Here is a 21,235-nt window from a genome sequence, read left to right on the forward strand (position 1 = left end):
CCCCCAAAATCACATTACCAAAGATTCATAAAAAAATTTTAAGAAATCTGAATCAGCACTGTGAAACAAGGAAGAATGCATTCAACATTCAGAAACTTTGGGAAATTTTCAGAAGTTTTTCAAAAATATAAAGTTTAAGTTAACAGCTGGCAACAGAATTCTTAAGGAGGAAACTATTCTTGTTTAAAAAATTACTTTGGTAAAGTACTTTGGTTAAAAAAAAGAAAGACATAGATGAGTTGTTCTGCATTTCAGGAATTTAGGGGATTTGATAAAGAATGAAGATGGGAAGGGATGGGAAAGGAAGGAAACTTCGAAGAACAAAGATAACTAACATCCTCTTTTAATTATTTGTGTATCTAAAATATAATACTCTCTTGTTATAGGCAGAAAAATGGCCACCAAAAATGTCCACGTATTAATCTCAGAGCCTGTGGATAAGTTATCTTCCATGGTAAAAGGAACTTTGTAAATGTGATTAAGTTAAGGATCTTGAGATGGGAGATTATCCTGGATTATCCAGGGAGGCCCGCTGTAATCTCCTATAAATGAAATGGGGGCAGGGGTAGACGGGAGAGTCAGAGTCAGAGAGAGATTCAAAGATGCCACACTGTTGGCTTTGAAGATGGAGGAAAGGCCACAGTCAAGAAACATAGGCAGCCTCTAAAAGCTAGAAGCAGCAAACAAATGGATTCTCCCTCAAGCTTCCAGAAGGAACACAGCTCAGCCAACACTTTGACTTTAGCCCAGTGAGACTCATGGCAGACTTCTGACTTCCAGAACTGTAAAATAATAAATTTGTGTGGTTGAAAGCCACCAAGTGTGTGGCAATTTGTTACAGCATCAGTAGGAAACTAATACACTCTCCATTCACGTTACCTAAATGCCCCAAGTCCTTAGTGAAACTTTGGGTGGAAATCATGAAAAGGAGCTGAGTTCCACAGGTGAGTCGATGCAGGGGGGAACAGGGACCCCACATAGGAGGATGAGATGATCCATCAGCTAAATTAATTCATAGGAAGCAGAAAGTAGGCCCTAGAGTTGATCATGGGAATATAACACATCCACCTTTACCCCCTCATGGAATTTTCAGAAATCTTAAAAGACAGCACTGGATGCCCCACCAATTTTGTGATGGAAAATTAAACCAAACTTATCCAAATCTAAGTGTCTTGGGTTTAGAAGGAGACTAAGCAGTACCCATCATATTTTTATTGACACATGTGTAATAGGATATTAAATGGAACACTTTCTTTTCCTTATGAACTTTTATTTTTATGCTTTTGAATAGTAACATACTTACATGTTTAAAAACAAAACAAAATAAGAAGATAAACACTTAAAAGACTCACTCTCACCCTGTCCACCTTCACCCCATTCTTCCTTGCTCCATTTGTAACCATTTACATCAACTCACTGCTATCATTCCTGTGTTTATGTAAAATTGAATAAATATTCTCATTCCCCCTCTTTCTTACATAAGAGATAGCGTATGATATACACTATTCTCCATCTTGTTTTCCTCATTAAAACAATACAGCTTAAAGATCTCCCCATATCAACGCGTAGAGTCCTTCCTCGTTCCTTTTTTACAACTCAGGGTATTACATTGTGTACATAGAAGTATCATAGTTCATGTAACTAGTTTCCTCCTGAGAGGCATTTGGGTTGTTTCTAAGCTTTTGTTATTATAAGCCACGTCATAATGAATAACCTTGCTCATGTGTCATTGGGAACATGTGCAGATGAATCCATGGGATAGGTCCCAGAGGTGGGATTGCTGGGTTAAAGACAAAGGCAATGTAAATATTGCCAGATTTCCTTCCATAAAGGTTGTACCATTCTGTACTCTCACTAACAACGTTTATGTTCCTATTTCCCCACAGCCTCAAAAGAGACCGTGTTGTTAAATCTCTGGCTTTCTCATTGACGGGTGAGAAATGATACCTCACTAACTTGCACTTTTCTTAAAAGTAAGGTTGAGCATCTTTTCTTACGTTTGGGAGCCATTTACATTTCTTTTTCTGTGAACTGTATTTTCCTATCATTTGGCCTCAAATTGGACCCTTTTTGTTTCAACCAAAGTTCAAAAAAATTGAAAATAATAGGTTGCAAACACTCCCATATTCTAAAAGAAGGCTTTCCAAATGGTCTTGTGACCCTTAGTCCAATACCCAGGCTATAAAGGGGTTTAAAATTGAAAAGGCCAAAAGAAAGTAGTTCTTTAGGGAAAGCTGTTGGCATTCTCTGCATTTTCTATCCCCCACCATGACGGTAGGAGGTAAGGGGACCTTCCTCAGTGCAAGTCAGGAAAGAGGAGCTTCAAGGGGACCTCCACTCAGAGACTTTGTGTCCCCTAAAACTTCAGAGGACACAGAGGTCTGGTACCTGACTCCAAGGATAAGAAACCCAAGGATCAAGAAGCTGAGGCTGTCAGGCCAGCATCAGGGCAAAAAAGTGGGAACCACATTGGAATGTAGTAGAAGCTACACTTCCACTGATGGAGGCCAAAGGGTCTAATGGGTAAGAAAACTAAAGTCTGTGGCTGGAGTGATCTGTGATGGTGGGGCAATCCCTCATTTGGCATGGCAAGGGTCTGTGAGTTTCTGTGAGTCAAGTAGATACCCAGGAAAGTAACTGAGCTGGAGGAGTCATCTTTTTTTTTTTTTTTTTTAGGAGGAGCCATCTTGATGTGACTTTTCCCAAAAAAGGCAGATTGCCAGGGCAAGAGAACTCTAACAGTGCCAGCAGTAAGAGGCTGTGGGATGCACTTTCAGGGGCAGGATCAGAGGTAGTGACATAAGAGTTCAGGATAACAAGATGTAAAATATCTAGACACACACAACCAAAAATAAGTATGAATAACCTTGTAAGTTGAAAATTAGAACACGCTAGACAGGAACACACACAAACATTAAATGGAGACACATATTGTGTTCTGGGATAAGAGCACTCTTTATTTAATATATCCCCAAGAAAAATATGAAGATTTTGGGGGGAACTTGACCAGATAATTCTTTAGTTTACATATAATAAATATGTATACATGAATAAATATATAATAAAACCCGAGAATACTCTGAGAATTAACAGAAAAAGGGTGGTAACTTCTTTTACTTCATACTAAAAAAAAACAACAACCCTATTTTAAACTTATAGCAGGTGGTATTGGCACAGAAATAAATCAGCAGAACAAAAGAGAAAGTTCAGAAACAGACTCTAGTATATGATTCAGTATACGAGTCAAATCACGAGGGGAAAAAAATAACAGTCAAGGAATATTCATAGAACAACTGGCTAAACCATTTAGAAAGAATAAAAAAAGACCCCTCCTGACCTCACTCCTTATACTAAAATGTTTCAGATGGATTAAAGATTTAAATGTTTTTTTTAACTGCTGAATTATAGTTATTACCTTGAGATTGGAAGGTCCTTCTAAGCATGGTACCAAAGGCAAAATACATAAGGAAAAAGACTGATACATTTGACTACACAAATTTAAAGTTTTTGTGTGGCAATGCATGACACAAACAGGTCAAAAGGGAAATAATAAAGTAGAAAATTTGTTTACAACACATGTGACAACTAAAAGTGAAAATTACTATAATACAAAGAACTTTTTCAAATCAATATAAGACAAGCCAACTACTGAGAAAAAAGGCACATCACCACAACAGAATTACAAATGACCAATCAACATGCAAATTAGTCAGAGAAATGCAAACAAAACATTGAAAGGTCATTTTTCACCTACCAGATTAATCAAGATTAAGAATATCAACGATGCCCAGGTATGTTGAGGCTTCCTGCTGGTGAGAGCATAAACTGGTATAAACTTTCTGAGATTCCTCTGACAATATGTAGTAAATCTACAATATATAGTTTTCATTCCAACAACTTCAAGTCTAGGAATTTAGCATAACTGATAACTGAATACAATTATACAGACATATACAAGAATAGTAAACATCTGGAAACACTCTAAATGCACAATACTCAACAGAGTATTAGTTAAATAAATTATGGTACCAACTTTTAATGCCATCATGATTGACATGAAAAATGTGTCCAATGCATGTTACAAACCACATGCCTAGTTTGACCCCATTTTGGTAACCTTGAGTTATGCCAAAAAAGTATGGATATGGATACACACACGCACACACACAGAGACACACACACACGTCACCAGAATGGCTCATTCATTCTCTCTCTTTCTGAAACAATGGATGTACACTTTTTAAAATTGATTTGCCTCACTGCATCACCTGCCCACAAATGGACACAGAAAAATCCACACCCACTTTCCTCTCCAAAATCAGGCACTTGAGATTAACCAACGATGGCTGTGGAAGGCAAATGGTCCTTAAAACACCATTTGATTGACGTCTACTACCCACTGGTTTTCTCTCTGATGAAGGGAATGGAAAAATTAAAGGGTTAGGAAATCGGAATATGAGATTAGCAAAAAAAGGGAGCCTTGAGAATTCTTTTATACCTCTTTTAAAATCAATTTAAATGCTAACTTTATTCCAACCCACTATGGAATTTCAAGGTAATGACTTTTGCTCTGGTCTTAATCTTAAGGGCCCAGCTGCAATTTTAGGTCTGGAGTCATGGATGGACTATTACCTATTTCCCCTAGTTAACCTCCATCTATTTTGGTTGCTTGTGGCTCCTTCTAGAAGTGATGGGGGAAGGTATATCACAGTGAAAAGATAAGTATAAAAAGACACAGTTGCTATAATAGTAAAAGTAACAATTGAAGTTATGTCTCTGTCTGAACCCATCTCTCCACTCTAAAATGGGAAAATGATAACTCTTAACCTTCCCACCACATAGAACTGCTGTGAGGATGGAATGAAAGAACATGTATAAACAAAAACTATGGTGGAGATAAATAAAAACTATGGGCACCAAAAAAAAAAAAAAAAAAAATTCAACCAGGAAACAATCTGCTCCATATCTGGGCAACCCTCAGTTTTGATTCCTAGTCTAGAAGGGAGCTCAAGACTGGATCTTGGCACTCGCCTCTACACCCTGTCCCCAAGACAGTTAATAAGGAAAAGAAAGATCCTTCTTCCATCACTATCTGAGGATCTAGCTTTATTTAGTGGCACTCATAACCCAACTCTGAATGCTACCTGATCAGTCCTTCAACAGAAGGACCCTGCATGCTTCTAGGAAGACCCACTATTGGTCTCCTGAGATGCTCTCCCCGCCTTAACCAGGAATCCACTTGGGAAAAAAAGGGACGGTATTGTGGTTAAGCTACCAGGCGAATTCAGAGAACTTAAGGCTACCTTCATGTGCATGAGAAAATGATCAGAAAAGAACTGCAGGAAAATGGCGCATCCTTCTTGCAAATGCTCAGCACCTACTTCTGTTAAGTATTAACACTGAGCAACTCTGTGCTATAGTTTGGAACATTTAGAGGAAGGGACAAAATCTATGTTTTTGTTATTTCAGTATTCTTTCATGAACTGCTTTTACATTTCTGCACTGTACCCAGAAGTACATTTTACTTCATCTTTAGTCAGTTTTCTTAACCAGAAACTTTTGATACCAAGCAAATAGGACTTCTTCCTTTCAATGACAATTATGCTAAGTTCCCATGTGGACAAATGTAGCTTCTTTGGCAGTTAATCCTAGAATTTGAAATTAGGGGGACTACAGAAACATATGGTATTTACAGAACTGGTAAAAAATAATAATAAGGGGGAGAAACTCAGATTCTCTCTTTGGTTAGAGGAGGCTTGGAGGAAAATCCTTACTCATCAGAGACCCTACCTCATATTAACCAAATAATTTGTAAAGATTCCAAATATAATTCAAGAGCTGTGAAAACTGTATGAGTTTGAATTGTTGCACATAAAAATTAAAAGTCGGAAGCTATTTGTATTAGTCTATTGAGAGTTCTACTCTACAGTTCACCTGAATGAGAGCAGGAAGTGTTCTACATGTTGGTCCTAAGTTGTAGTCTGAGACGGCACCTCAGAGGACAAAGGACAATTATTCCTAATACTGCCCAGTACTGGCTGGGGCCAGGGCTGACAGCTGGCCTTGAAAACTCAAGCATCAGGGTATCACTTCCCTCTCTCTGACTCTTCCCAGTTGAGAGGATATGCTTTGGGCCAGATCTCCCTGGGGGAGCAGCTTCATAGAGAGTTGCCACCTGTTCCTATCATTGCTCATGTCTCCTCATCTGCCTACAAGCCCAGGCTGCTCAGATGTGTCCCTCACCGGTGCCCAGTGAGCCGGTGGAGAACACACCAGCCCACCATGTGGGAAAGACTGTCCCTTTTCCTCAGGACTGTGGTGTTGCCCAATTCTAGGACCACGTTCATATATGCTGCACCCCGAGTTGGGCAATATCACTGCCCCCCCACCTCTCCCCATGCTTTCTATGCCCTAGGCCTGGAGAGGGAGGGAGAAGGCGGAGGAGGACACCACCGTCACTTAGAGAAGCCACAAGCCTCCATCCTTCTTCTCCCTTCGTTTCTTGCTGAGCCTTGGAGTTACACTGTTGGTTAGGGAGGAAAGTTCAAGAACACTGATTCGGGCTTTAAAAGTCAAATTGAATCCACTCCATCTGTAAATTCAGCATATTGACAGTAGGTCCGGGACATGTTTCATGATAAAGTAACACTCATAGTTACTGACGTTGTAGATAAAAGGGACGATCGTCTCGCCCGCATTGTTCCCCTCCCCACACAGGACTCTGGCCGTGTGGGCTTCATAGTGTTGCAACCCATTGTTAGCACACCACCCCCAAGTCTAAAAGGAGGCACAGAGCATTTTTAGGAAATGTTCAGTGAAAAAAAAATTTGCCAAGGCTGTTCTAAACGTTCATGTGAAAGAGAACTGTCTAAATTAACAGAATATTTTTACTGGAATGAAGACTTATGGCTTTTGAATACATATAAGACAAAAGGAACTGTATCAAAGCAACACTGCCTAACAGATATTGCAGGGAACTTACTGGAGTGGCCAGGCTAGCACACTTTCTAATTAGTGTGTCAACCAATTGTCGGAAAAGGGCTTCTAAAGTGTTTGCCGTGTTTGCCTGTCAGTGATCTCTAGCCTTTACAATGACCTCCTTCATAAAGTCAAATTCTAGCCGACACTTAAGTCTACCTCATTACTTACTGTAAAAGAATGGATTCTGAATTAATGACAGAGATGCTATAAAGGAAGAGGCAGACAGTCTCTTGCATTCAGTGCCTAGAGGAGCTGACTCTCCGGCGTCACTCAGAGGAGAACACAGGCCCAGCCCACGTGACCTGTAGCCTGTGGTCAATATTACATTGTACGTCAAGGTTCTCAAGTTCAGAGACACAGAACTGGTCGTGCAGCAGGGAAGACATCAACAATTCCCGAGTGTCCTCCTTTTGGGGGATTCCAAAGAGATAGTCACCGTCTTGAATCCAGGAATGGGATTGCAGGCCCACGCACACACAGGGCCTCTGTGCACACGCCTGAGAAGCTGTCATAACATCTGCCCCAGCAGCAGTGCAGCCTCTTCACGCAGCATCGGCAATCTAGACACGGCGGAGGAAAAGAGAGTTCACTGACACTTAGGTTTTCCTGCGGTGCACCCCTGTGTGCACGGGCAGCGGTACAGGAGATGAGCCACCACTCTGTGAGTGGTCAGGGCGCCATCACTGACCCTGCTCTCTTCCTGGGACTGGAGGGCACGCCCCTCCCTCCTGAGGTGCAGAGTTACCCACGCCTTTCACCTGCTGAGCCTGGGACAACCTCCCGCACTCCCCCTCTGACCCTCCTCAATCCCAGCTGTTCTTCCTGACTCCAGCCCCACCCTCCCTCCATTCCACTCATTCCTCAGAACTGACAGTCGCACATACCACACTGCTGAGAAGGAGAGGAATGCGAGGACAATCACCACAGCCACAGAGCCTAGCCCGACGCCTACCATCTGCTGCAGCGTGAGCGATGAATCTGCGGGACAGAACCACACGCTGAACCCGCAGAGCACAGAATCACGGCCCTCCCCGGAGGTGCACACCCACCTGTGCTCGCTCTGTTTTAACCAGAGGTTGGCCCCATTTAACAAACCATCCCAAGAATGCCCAGAGTTCCTCTGTGCCCCCTCAGTTGGCCCTGAGAACAGGGCATCAGGAAAAACCGTTCCTCGGCATTTTTGAAAAGGAAGCGTAAAACCGGGCCACATTCAAGTTACAAGGGATAAAAGCTGATCTTGTTGGGCACACACATACAGCATCCTGTGTTGTGTGTGTTGGTCCTCTCTCAAGTCAATTACACTTGATCGATTTTTACCGGCAGTTTTCCTTTGCGTCGAGGAAGATGTCATTCTGACGTCATTTGGACTTTTGCTCCAAAAATGATAGCTCCAGTGATCAAATATAGCAAAAAGGGACTTCCCTGGTGCTCCAGTGGTAAAGAATCTGCCTTGCAATGCAGGGGACGCGGGTTTGATCCCTGGGCAGGGAACTAAGATACCACATGCTGTGGGGCAACTAAGCCTGCGCGCCAAAACTACTAAGGTTGCTCGTCTCCACTAGAGCCTGCATGCCGCAAACTACAGAGCCCATGAGCTCTGGAGCCTGTGCGCCACAACTAGAGAAGAGAAAACCCGCCGCCACAAATAGAGAGAAGCCCGAACACCACAATGAAGAGTCCGCGTGCCACGATGAAAGATCCCTCACGCCTCAACAAAGATCCCGCGTGCTGCAACTAAGACCCGATGCAGCCAAAAAAAATAATAATAAAAATATTAATAAAATAAATAAATAAATCTTTAAAAGAAAAACAAATATAGCAAACAAATCCTTTCTGTTGGGTAGAGTCATCTGTCATTTCCCCTACAGGAAGCAAGGGTAGTACCTCCCTGCTCTGTTCAGCAGGTTGCCGTGAAGATAAAATAAGAAAACTGATGTAAAAGCTCTTTGAAAGACATTCATATGTTCTATTCAGAGGTGCATCGCATGTCAACTCCAGGGAGATCCCTGGCTGTTAACTGAAAAAAACACACATTTGAGTTGTACATTTGGGACAAGTGACTAAGTCAGGGTATCATGTTCTAAACTAAAGATCTCATTTTAACTTGCAAACACTTACTTAGCACTTAACTATGTGCCAGACACTGTTCTAAAGCCTCTCCTAACCACCCACTGGGTACCATAATAATAGCACCAGGTATTATTACACTGGGTACTATTATTATTCCCATTTTATAGATGATGAATCCAGACATGGAGTGGTTAAGAAACTTGCCCAAGGTCACCCAGCTAGTAAATGACAGAGCCAGGATTCAAACCCAAGCTGCCTGGCTCCAGGGTCTTTGCTTTTGACCACAGCACCATGCTTTCCCAGTGCAGATCTGAATGCAGCTCTTTCTGCAGCAGAGTGGGTCATGTTCTCCCCCAGAAGTCAGGGGTGTTGGCCCAGATCTTTCCTCCACAGGCTGATGATTATGGGGCCTCAGGCTGTGGTTGCTCAAATTCCTCTTTGGAAGAACAAAAATCTGTACAATGGTGCCACCAGCCATTGAGAAGATCTTGGGGGGCTGACTTTGCATGTATAGAATTAAAAATAAAAATACCACCAAGTCATGGAATAAGTTTAAGGGAGTGCAACCAATTCCAAATTTTTCCAGATGATTTGTTGCAGTTGTCATTGTTGGAATATCAAATTACAGTCATCCCTTGGTATCCATGGGGGGTTGGTTCCAGGGCCCCCCTTGGATACCAAAATCCTCAGATGCTCGAGTCCCTGACATAAAATGGTGTAGTATTTTCTTATAACCTACTGTATACTTTAAATTGTCTCTAGATTATTTATAATACCTAATACAACATAAATGCTATGTATATAGCTGTAAATACAACATATTCAATAAATGCTAGGTAAATAGTTGCCAGTGTGTGGCAAATTCAAATTTTGCTTTTTGGAACTTTTTGGAATTATTTTTTCTGAATATTTTCAATCCACGGTTGGTTGAATCCATGAATGTGGAACCCGCAGATATGGAGGGCCAACTGTATTTCATTTGTCTGTACCCTCCTTTTACCGATGCACCAGGCATATGCTTAGTGCTCCCCCTGGGTAATCCAACACTGCCACTGAAGAGCTGAAAACAGCAAAAGCAAACATCTGTTACCGTAAGGGGAGAGGGGCTTAAGAGGAAAAATAGCCCCTGGACTTGAGACCCTCAAAATATAGATGACTTATTTCCCTGGCAGTGAATGTAGCACATTTGAGAACAGTTCAAGCTACTTAACTTTTTCATCATCAATTCTGTGCTGTCTAATACAGTAGCCGCTAGCCACATTGTGGTTATCTAAATCTAAATTAATTTAAATTAAATTAGATTTAAAATTCAGTTTCTCAGTTTCTCAGTCATACTATTTTAAGTGTACATTTCAAGTGCCCAGTAGCCACAGGTGGTGAGTGGCTACCATACTGGACAACACAGCTTTAAAATCTTTCCATCACTGCAGAGAGTTCTACCGAGAGGCACTGCTCAGATCTCTACAACTAGGTTGAGAGCAGTTTGATTCTACTGGAGACTCTACAGGGGAGCTGGCACCAGCAAAAGCAGCCATGGAACATATCTTTTGCTAAAGAGCCTGGTAAATCATTACCTCAGAAAATGTTGTCAAGAGACTTTCTAGAGGGACTTCCCTGGTGGCTCAGTGGTTAAGAATCCGCCTGCCAATGCAAGGGACATGGGTTCGATCCCTGGTCCAGGAAGACCCCACATGCCACGAAGCAACTAAGTCCATGTGCCACAACTACTGAGGCTGCGCTCTAGAGCCCATGAGCCACAACTACTGAGCTTGTGTGCCACAACTGCTGAAGCCCATGCGCCTAGAGCCCATGCTCCGCAACAAGAGAAGCCACCGCAATGAGAAGCCTGCGCACCGCAACGAAGAGTAGCCCCTGCTCGCCACAACTACAGAAAGCCCATGTGCAGCAACGAAGACCCAACGCAACCAAAAATAAATAAATAAATAAAATTGATTCTTTAAAAAAAAAGAGAGAGAAACTTTCTAGAAAAACATGGCATGTATTGTTTGGCTACTTTTGGTATTCAGAAGAAAAAAGCTTTGACATTTTTAAGAAGCCATATTATAAAACAGGAGGAGGAGTTCTGGTTAAATTAGAAATTAATAAAGAAAAAAAATTAAAGGAGTGACTTGAATTACTAGATATTAAAACAGCACAGTATCAGCAGAGGAATGAATACATTGGAACAAAATAGAAAGCCCAGAAACAACCCCAAGTATATAAAAGAATTTCAAAGCTTGAATCCTGGAGTCAGGTTGGCCAAGTCTATATTTGTATACCACCACTCCCCACTTGTGTGACTTTGGGCAAGTTATTCAGCCATTCTGTGCCTCAGTTTCCCCACAGAGGGATGATTTAATAAGATGGGAATCATAACCATAATACCCACCTTATGAGGTTATTGTGATAAATAAATGTTATGACATGTTAGAACTGTGCCTGGTACACAGTAAGTAATTGGCAAATCTTAGCTATTATTAATTACTATTGTCGTTTTTTTGTTACTATTTCAAATCATTGGGGAAATGATACATTATTCATAACTAGTGTTGAGAAAATAGGCTAACCATTTAGAATAAAGTAATTTTGATCACTAGAGTTTACACTCCATACCAACACAAAATCTAGATGGATTAAAGACTTAAACTGAAATTTTAAAGAATTGGAACAAAATGTAAGTGAATACTTATCTAACATTAAAGCAGGCAAGAATTTTCTAAGCATATTTATTAATGCAGGAACCTTAAAATAAGAGAATGAGAGATTTGACCATATTAAAAAGCATACACTTCTGTATACCAAAAACGACTATAAGTAAGCTTAAAGGGAAAACGGAAAACTGGGTAAAATAATGAGAATAATTAATAAGCAGGGAGTTAACATATAGAGTGTTACAAATTAATAAGGAAAAAGGCAAGTACCTCAATAGCAAGATAAACAAATTCTATCAAAAGGTAAATCATGTATAAAACATGATTACAGATGATTGATAAACCTTTGATCAACTGTTCTCTCTTACAAGTAAAAATGCAAATTAAAACACTGAGAAGCCATTTTTGTGTACTAAATTCCCTAGGGTTTTTTTGTTTTTGTTTTTGTTTTTAAGAGAAACTACAGTATTGGAGATGGTGGAAAGAATCTGGTGCTTTCCTCCACTGTTCGTTTCATGCAGTCTACCCAGTATTCCTCCCAACGTTGATCATCTACATCATCTCTGTATTTTGTCCTGTATAGTTTCATCCTCTATAGATTTTTTTTTCCTCTATAGATTTTGAGTCATTGATTCATGATGATGGTGAGCTGAAGATGACTGTGGACACTGACCCATGTTCTGTACCTGCCTGGATTTGACATCAACTCATTAATAAGCAACATTTGCGTAGTCATCCCGCCATTTCTAAGCTCACACCCAGCTCTCATTTCCCCACACTGTCTACCGGGCATTGTTAAGTGTTGGCTGAAGTCAAAATCCATTGTGCTTGCCACAGTTCCCTGACCATTTAGTGACTCTGTGCCAGAAGAAAGAAGAGCAGTTTCATCCAATCGCTCATAGCTCCCATACTGACTGCTGGGAACTACGGCTTCTTCTCCCAGGTGGACACAGAGCCATCTCTTAAAGACCGTGCCTGGCCTTGACTTCAAGTTATCATGCACACTTTGCAAAATCTACCTCCCTTTCACAAAGTTCCATGCCCTTTGCTCATCCTCTGTCTTCCCACTTTTCACTTCTTCGTCAAGATTCCTCAAAGATCACTTGCAGTGGTTTATCCATCTCATTTGCAAATTGTATGAGCCTGCTAGAATTTAGTGCTTCATCCATGGCAGAAGACTTTAATGTATGGAGAGCAGTTAGCTCTTCTCTAGTTTTCAAATATCAAAGAGGACATCTTTCACCCTTAGCAGGAAGCCCAACTATTCCTTACTCTCGAGGTATGTACTGGGAAATCATCTTTATTCATTCTGTATAACATGACTTGGGTTGTAGCTCCAGGCACAATTCTTGCTGGTAGAACAGTTCCTGGTTATATGTCTTCTTTTCTACATTATATATGTACTCTGTGAACATGAGTCAATCCAATCATGGTATAACCACATGCTTCTTTAGGGATTTCCCACATTAATTCCTTACTGAGAAAATGTATAACTGGCCAATGTGAATTACATTTTTCAGAGTTTTGCCATCCCCTGGTTACCTTCCCTTCCATGGTCTCATGCCATGAAACCATACTTATTTTTCTTCTCAGTCACTTGTAGAATATTCTTTTAGAAACCCAAGTGAGTGAACCATGTGTTATATCCCAGATTCTCTGTGATTCATTCTTAAAGCGAGTAAATCCATTAGGCTTAAACTCCACCAGTCTCTGTAGGGTGGCTCCCCAAAGAGGTATAGTGCTAAGGAGGAGTGATAGGGATTCCCTGGGCTTATCTTGAACCTTTTCACTAATGGAAATATCACAGGTATTGAAGAGCCAGTTAGAAAGGCCCTATTCCTACTCTCAGACTTTGTGACATCTTGAGGACTTCCTATGGCTGTGGACATTTTTTCATGAATTTACACCAGCAGGGTCATTTCCTGAAAGCAACAATTCTGTTCTCCAAAAGGCACAAATAATTAGCACTGTGACTTCTATTTAGTGTGTTAAATTTCTCTCTGTTATTCTAGGGTTCCCTTGCTTGAATCCCCTGCAGAGTAGGAGATGGCAAAGGAGATCAAAGTAGAAAACTAATTTAGAGATAAGTAAAGCCTGATGAGTCAACAACATTATTGAATTCATTCTCTATTGCAGCTTAACAAATTACCATAAACTTAGCGTAGCAGCCATTTATTAACTCATAGTTCCATGGGTCAGAAGTTCAGGCACACTGTGACTGGGTCCTCGGCTCAGGGTCTTACAAGGCTGAAATAAAGATGTTGAGAGGGCTGCATTTCCCTCTGGAGGCTGTGGGGAAGAATATGCTTCCAAGCTCATGCAGGTTGTGGGCTAAATTCAGTTCCTTGCAGTTGTAGGACTGAGGTCCCCATATTCTTACTGGCCATCAGCCAGGGGCCACTCAGCTCCTACAGGCTGCCCGCATCCCTGCCACGTGGTCCCCTCCATCTTCAAAGCCAGCAGGAGAAACCTTTATGTCAAATCCATCTCTCCCTTGGAATCTCCAATTTCCCCTGTCTTTGACTTTTAGACACAGATTTAAAGGGCTAATGTGATTAGGTCAGGTCCATCCGGATAATCTCCCTATTTGGGACTTTAATTACATCTTCAAATCCTTTCACAGCAACAACTAGAATGGCCTTTGAATGAATAACTGAGAGAAAGTGGGTGTACCCCAAGGACCAGGAATTTGTGAGGCCATATTAGAATTCTTCCTACCACTATTATGAAGGTTTAAAATGAGTGTGACTTCCTAACATCATATACAAAAATAAACTCAAAATGGATTAAAGGCCTAAATGTAAGGCCAGACACTATAAAACTCTAAGAGGAAAACACAAGAGGAACACTCTTTGACATAAATCACAGCAAGATCCACCTCCTAGAGAAATGAAAATAAAAACAAAAATAAACAAATGGGACCTAATGAAACTTAAAGTCTTTTGCACAGCAAAGAAAACCATAAACAAGACGAAAAGACAACGCTCTGAATGGCAGAAAATATTTGCAAACGAAGCAACTGACAAAGGACTAATCTCCAAAATATACAAGCAGCTCATGCAGCTCAATATCAAAAAAACAAACAACCCAATCCAAAAATGGGCAGAAGACCTAAATAGACATTTCTCCAAAGAAGATATACAGATTGCCAACAAACACATGAAAGGATGCTCAACATCACTAATCATTAGAGAAATGCAAATCAAAACTACAAAGAGGTAGCACCTCACACCAGTCAGAATGGCCATCATCAAAAAATCTACAAACGATAAATGCTGGAGAGGGTATGGAGAAAAGGGAACCCTCTTGCACTGTTGGTAGGAATGTAAATTGATACAGTCACTATGGAGAACAGTATGGAGGTTCCTTAAAAAACTAAAAATAGAACTACCATATGACCCAGCAATCCCACTACTGGGCATATACCCTGAGGAAACCATAATTCAAAAAGAGTCATGTACCACAATGTTCATTGCAGCTCTATCTACAATAGCCAGGACATGGAAGCAACCTAAGTGTCCATGGACAGATGAATGGATAAAGAAGATGTGGCACATATATACAATGGAATATTACTCAGCCATAAAAAGAAATGAAATTGAGTTATTTGTAGTGAGGTGGATGGACTTAGAGTCTGTCATACAGAGTGAAGTAAGTCAGAAAGAGAAAAACAAATACTGTATGCTAACACATATATATGGAATCTAAAAAAAAAAAAAAAAAAAAAAGGTTCTGAAGAACCTAGGTGCAGGACATGAATAAAGACGCAGACGTAGAGAATGGACTTGAGGACACGGGGAGGGGGAAGGGTAAGGTGGGACAAAGTGAGAGAGTAGCATTGACATATATACACTACCAAATGTAAAATAGCTAGCTAGTGGGAAGCAGCCACATAGCACAGGGAGATCAGCTCGGTGCTTGTGACCACCTAGAGGGGTGGGATAGGGAGGTTGGGAGGGAGACACAAGAGGGAGGGGATATGGGGTTATATGTACACATATAGCTGATTCACTTTGTTATACAGCAGAAACTAACACAACATTGTAAAGCAATTATACGCCAATAAAGATGTTAAAAAAATAAAATAAAATAAAATGAGTGTGAGTGTATATGTGTATACATGCATGCACATAGCATATTCATAGATAATGTCCACACTAGGCTTATACCTTGATGTTAATCTTCTCTGGCTTATTTGATAAGTATTGCACCCACTATGCTTCTTTTCTCACCAGACTGTACTGCTGGTTCCCCAGTAATCATTCAACTCAATTCAATAAATTCTGATTGAGCACCTACTGTGTGCCAGCACTGCTCCAGCCCTTCAAATGCTCTCTCTCAAGGGTATGAAATCTAGTAAGAAAAAACAAGTATACCAGTGACTCGAAAATATGGCAGAATGGCTAAAGAGAGGGAGGGAGAGAGATCCTGCCCTGTTGAGGAAATTTTAAAAAGTGTCAAGGAGGAGACGGCATTTGAATTTAATCTTGAAGAACAGGAGGGGTTGTAATAAACAGAAATTACAGGAAGGTTATAGGGCAATCCAGGTGGAAGTAAGTACATAATCGTATGAGCAAGACATTAAGGAGAGAAAGCAAGGGCCATATCCAGAGAAGAGCTGGCACATCAGTTTGAATGGAGAGGAATGAGAGATTCAATCAGACTGGTACATTGGTGTCAGAAAAAGAAAAAGAAATACTGGAGAACTGTGGAGGGAACATGTCAGGTGGTAGTGTAGGCTTGAGTGAAGAGGGAAACCTGAACACTGTGATGGGAGATGAGAAAGAGGCTTGGCCAGTCATCCAAAGGCCTCTGCTCAGGGCGTGAACACAGAAATGACAATCAGAGAGGTCTGCCCAAGTGCAAAATGTGGGCTAAATGAGAAAGAGGAGTAGTCACTAATGACTCAGAGCTTTCATGCCTATGACTAAAGGATGTTCCCTGGTTACAGTTTATCATCATCTCACATATATCAAATGACCTTGCTCTGTGACTCAAGAAAGCACAGAATCATAGTACTTTGTGGCTGGAAGGGATCGCAGAGATCTTGGAGGAAGGCAACAGAGAACCAGCCAAGTTAAATATAATTTCCAAGACACTCAGCTGATTAGTAGCAGGACTCGGGCAAAGAAGCCCAGGCCTCTGCATTTCCCATCAAACTGACTGCGGGCTCCCTGGTAGTCATCACAAAGCTCTTTTAGGGGCAATGTGCAAAAGGTAAATAGCATAATTCATCAGAGGGCAAAGGCAAGAATGGGGCTGTTGCTTGGTACGAGTGAACTGAAACAATTTGAGGACTTATTTGGATCCTAGTTCTCTCCAAATTACTTTCTGAAATGGCAGGCTCCAAAATTTTTGCAAAAAGAGACTGCCAGGTGAGCGCACACCCATTCTGTACGTAGATGTATATCTGCTAGAGCTGCCTTCAAAATTTCAACATAACTGGGTTTTCTATTATCTCAGCTCTTTCCAGTAGCTTGAATTTAAAGGTTCAGACTCTCTTTCAACATGAGGGGAAAAAAGCACTGCCAAAAGCCACTTAGTTATTTCCAAAGCAAAATCCTTCCTGTTAACTTAATCACAGTAGAATGACTGTAGCCAGCTCTTTGGCCATTTCTTCTACCCAGTTTGAGTTTGTTAATCACACTGAACAGCTGCTGAAAGCAGCGGATTCTGGAAGCTATTGTATCTGTGCCTGTCCATGATGCTTGCACATCTCCATTCTTCTGGTAAAAGCACCTCTTTTCCTGTAGGAAGTCCATCCCACCCTTAAAGCTTCAGGGAGTGGATTGGCAGAAAAATTTCCAAATGTTGGAATGTGTGATTGTTTCTTGTGGCCATCATTCAATTCTAAGAAAGGGGGCTTAGTCTAGCTGCACGCAGAAATGTAACAGCGCACATCTTTGTTAAGAGAGGCCCTCACTCATGGACATATATACACTACCAAATGTAAAATAGCTAGCTAGTGGGAAGCAGCCACATAGCACAGAGAGATCAGCTCCGTGCTTTGTGACCACCTAGAGGGGTGGGATAGCGAGGGTGGGAGGGAGACGCAAGAGGGAGGAGATATGGGGATATATGTATATGTATAGCTGATTCACTTTGTTATAAAGCAGAAACTAACACAACAATGTAAAGCAATTATACTCCAATAAAGATGTTAAAAATATATATATAGAAAATGGAAAAAAAAAAAAAAGGCCCTCACTTATGATGCTAAGTGAAATAAGTCAGACAGAGAAAGACAAATACGGAATGATCTCACTTATACATGGAATCTAAAAAAGCTGAATTCATAGAAATAGAGAACAGAACGGTGGTTGCCAGGGGCTAGGGGGTGGGGGAAATGGGGAGATGATGGTCAAAGGGTACAAACTTCCAGTTGTAAGATAATTAAGTTCTGGGACATATTCTAATGTTACAGCATGTTGACTGTAGTTAACAGTACTGTATTGTACACTTGAAAGATGTTAGGAGAGTAGATCTTAAATATTCACACATACATATACACAAATTATATATATAAATATATACATATATATAAAAATTACATATATATATGGTGATTATGTGAGGTAATGGAGGTATTAACTAACATTACTGCGGTAATCATTTTGCAATAAGTACGTGAATCAAATCATCACATTGTACACCTTAAACTCACACAACGTTATATGTAAATTATTTTCTCAAGAAAATTGAAAAAAGAGAGCCCCTTGCTGCCTGGCAATCTGCCATCCAAGATGGCTGACAGTCAGGTAATGTGTCTTGCCCAGTTGAAAATCCATGCCCCTTACCCTTGTTGAAGTTGGTGTGAGTAGAGATAAAGACATGGGAAATGAGATTAGGGGATAAGCAGAAAACGAAGGAAGCTTATTTCTCCAGGTTCCTCCCAAACATTTCCTGCTAGGTACCCTCTACAGACAGGGTAACAAATCCCCCAATTGTAAGGCACCATCCACTGGAACCCTCCTGGAAGCACCCCAGCCTATTGTTTTATGATGCTCTGAGGTGAGGGACAGGATGTAAGGAGTTAAACTGATACTCTGGGCTAAGAGCAGAATTCCTCAGGCTGTTGCTAGGATTCATGAACCACAAGGAAAAGTTCCAGACTCAAAAGGTCATAAACTTGACAAGATTTCTGGTATTAGCTACAAACTAATGGAATTCTTATGAATCAAATCCAGTGGCTGGCTGCCTGCTGGTTTAAAGAAATGTACTGCCAGGGAAATCCCAGCCTGGCAAACAAGGACCTGCGATTGCTCAATCCCTAAGGCAACTCCGCCACCCAGATAGCTGCCCCCATGAAGCAGAAGGTTTAAGTTGTAGGCACTCAGTGGGGCTCCTTCTCTCTGCATCTCTTAGGGAAGGCTCTGGAGGAAAGGGACAAGGCTGTTCTCCCATCAGGCAGAGCCTGAGGCAGCCAAACTAACTGACCAAGTGACCCATTCTGCTGCCAGGGCAGGAGATGCTTGCTTTTCCTGTCCAGCAGGATGTGGTCCTTGTTATGGGTCCCCTGGCCACTGCACGGTTCTTTATCTTTTCTTCCTTTCTAAATGAACGTACTTATTGTGATTATCCAACTTTCCCTTTCATATTATATACTGTGGTTTGAGAATGGTTACGTTTGCCATTTAATCATAGATTGCTAAGAGATCATGAGAAGCACATCTAGATTAATCAGATCAAGAGGGACGGATCATCCCCAGGAACCCTGGTCTTGGAGCTGGATTCAGTAAGAGACCCACCTTTGAGCTGTCTTCTACTTGGGTTCCATTTTTGGTTGTATGGAGGATAATTTCACTTTCTTAATGGAGGGTGTTTTTCTAAATAGTGTACGTGTATGTGTGTGCACATGCTAAGTAGCCAAATGGTTGAAAGTAGTGGACTGCTTGTGGCTCTTTGTTTTGGTCTGCCAACATGGTTTTCTGTGTCTCTTCCTGATGGGGATCATGTCCCCCTCTCAATGCAACCCTGCTGAGGTTGCTGATCACATTGATCTGCCCCCAACCAGCCATACCAGTAAGCCCCAAACCAAGGTAGGCTAATCATACTACCTTATCTCCTCTTAATAATGATTCATCCAATGGATAGTCACTTAGCTAGGAGAAGAGACTCCCTGAATTGAAAAACTGCCTGTTCCCACTGAAGTGGCTAAGCTGGGGCAGCTGGTCCCCCCACCCCACCCACCACCACATAACTTATAGTAGAAGAAAATGAGGCCAACTCACACTTAGAGAGGAGATAGAGACAGATAGAAAGGGACAGTCCTACTTATGGTGTTGAGTCCCAAGTCCCAGTTTCTGGAGGCCTGGTGATGCCACTCTGGTTCTAATTCCGTAAGTTCCCACCCCCCATCCTTTTCAGCTATGGCTTTTTGTAGGCTAGTCTGAGATGCGTTTTTGTCACCTGTGACACTTTAAAAAGAAACCTCATTAACATACACTTGATGCTGCAGAGTGGACAGAGGAGAAATAAGGAGAGCAGTCTTAGGCAGAAAATGGTTTTACCTTTTACCTGAGCCCAAACTGCACAGGAGCTTCTTCTCACCTATAAAGGAAAACACAGCAACACATATAATTGGGTGGCATGTGATGTCAGTTTAAATAACACACTTTAGCCCTACAAGTTGCAGGGTTTTATCTCTTATTTTGGACCACACGATCTTTAAAATCTCTTCTAGCTCTAACACCTTACAATTTAGCCTTATGATCACCAAGTGTTCAAAGGGACTGGCGTGGGCAGCAGATACAGAAGTGACCCTAGGAATGGATAACCCTAAAGCTTTCCAATGGATCTCAGGAAGCACATGCTATGAGGAAAGAGCAGGGATGGTGGTAAGTTCCATTCCCCTTGCCAGCTCTCAGCAACTGGCACTGACTGCCTGGAGAACTACAGTATGTTGAAAAGGATTCTGGGGTCACATCCAGGTTCAGCAAGAAGTAGTGATGCATGTTATGTGCAAGGCTATGAGACAGCCTGGTATATATGAATACTTCACTTCTCTAGATGATATTTACCAGGCAACCTCAGTTACCCAAAACATAGCCAAGAACCAGGAAGAAAGCTAAAGGAACATGTAAGAAAGCTCATCCATGGTAGAAGCAACCCACAAACTCATTGGAATGAAATACCTTCTCTTCTTCTCCCCTGCTGATATTATAGGCATATTTGTCTGTTAGGGATGCTAGGATTACTGTTGATCTATGATAAAAGTCAGCAAAAAATTCCCCAGAGGAAACCAAATAGTAGAGGTTAGAGAAAGATCCCTTCAACTTCATTAAGTAATTCTCTTTCAAGTGACAACCTTAGTCATTCTGGGTTAATTTTATTAAAAATTGAAAAACTATATTTACACTGATAATTTCTGGGAAAAGCTTAAAATGGCCACAAGGTTTTGAATGTGACTAAATTTTGACTTGATGCTTAGTGCATCAAGTGCATTTAATAAAAGATAATATGCAATTCCTATACACTAATGATAAAAAATCTGAAAGAGAAATTAAGGAAACACTCCCATTTACCACTGCAAC

At 41.1% G+C, this 21,235-nt stretch overlaps 1 protein-coding gene across 24 annotated transcripts in view; it reads right to left on the minus strand.

Moving 5' to 3' along the window:
• Positions 1-21,235, minus strand: part of SUSD1 (sushi domain containing 1) — a 161,823-nt gene that overhangs the window by 24,082 nt on the left and 116,506 nt on the right. For 12 of the 24 annotated variants that reach the window (XM_082403933.1, XM_082403940.1, XM_082403950.1 and 9 more), the window contains one exon: positions 20,213-20,252. The exons of 2 other annotated variants lie outside the window; for them this stretch is intronic. In XM_082403933.1, the coding sequence (XP_082260059.1) occupies positions 20,213-20,252 (40 nt within the window). Of the gene's footprint in view, positions 1-4,016; positions 7,542-7,865; positions 7,960-20,212; positions 20,253-21,235 lie in introns of those variants that run through there. 10 more of the 24 variants (XM_082403939.1, XM_082403941.1, XM_082403943.1 and 7 more) reach the window with 3 other exon arrangements.

The sequence above is a fragment of the Balaenoptera borealis genome, assembly GCF_965194805.1.
Source record: "Balaenoptera borealis genome assembly, chromosome: 8".
Taxonomy (NCBI): Eukaryota; Metazoa; Chordata; class Mammalia; order Artiodactyla; family Balaenopteridae; genus Balaenoptera; species Balaenoptera borealis.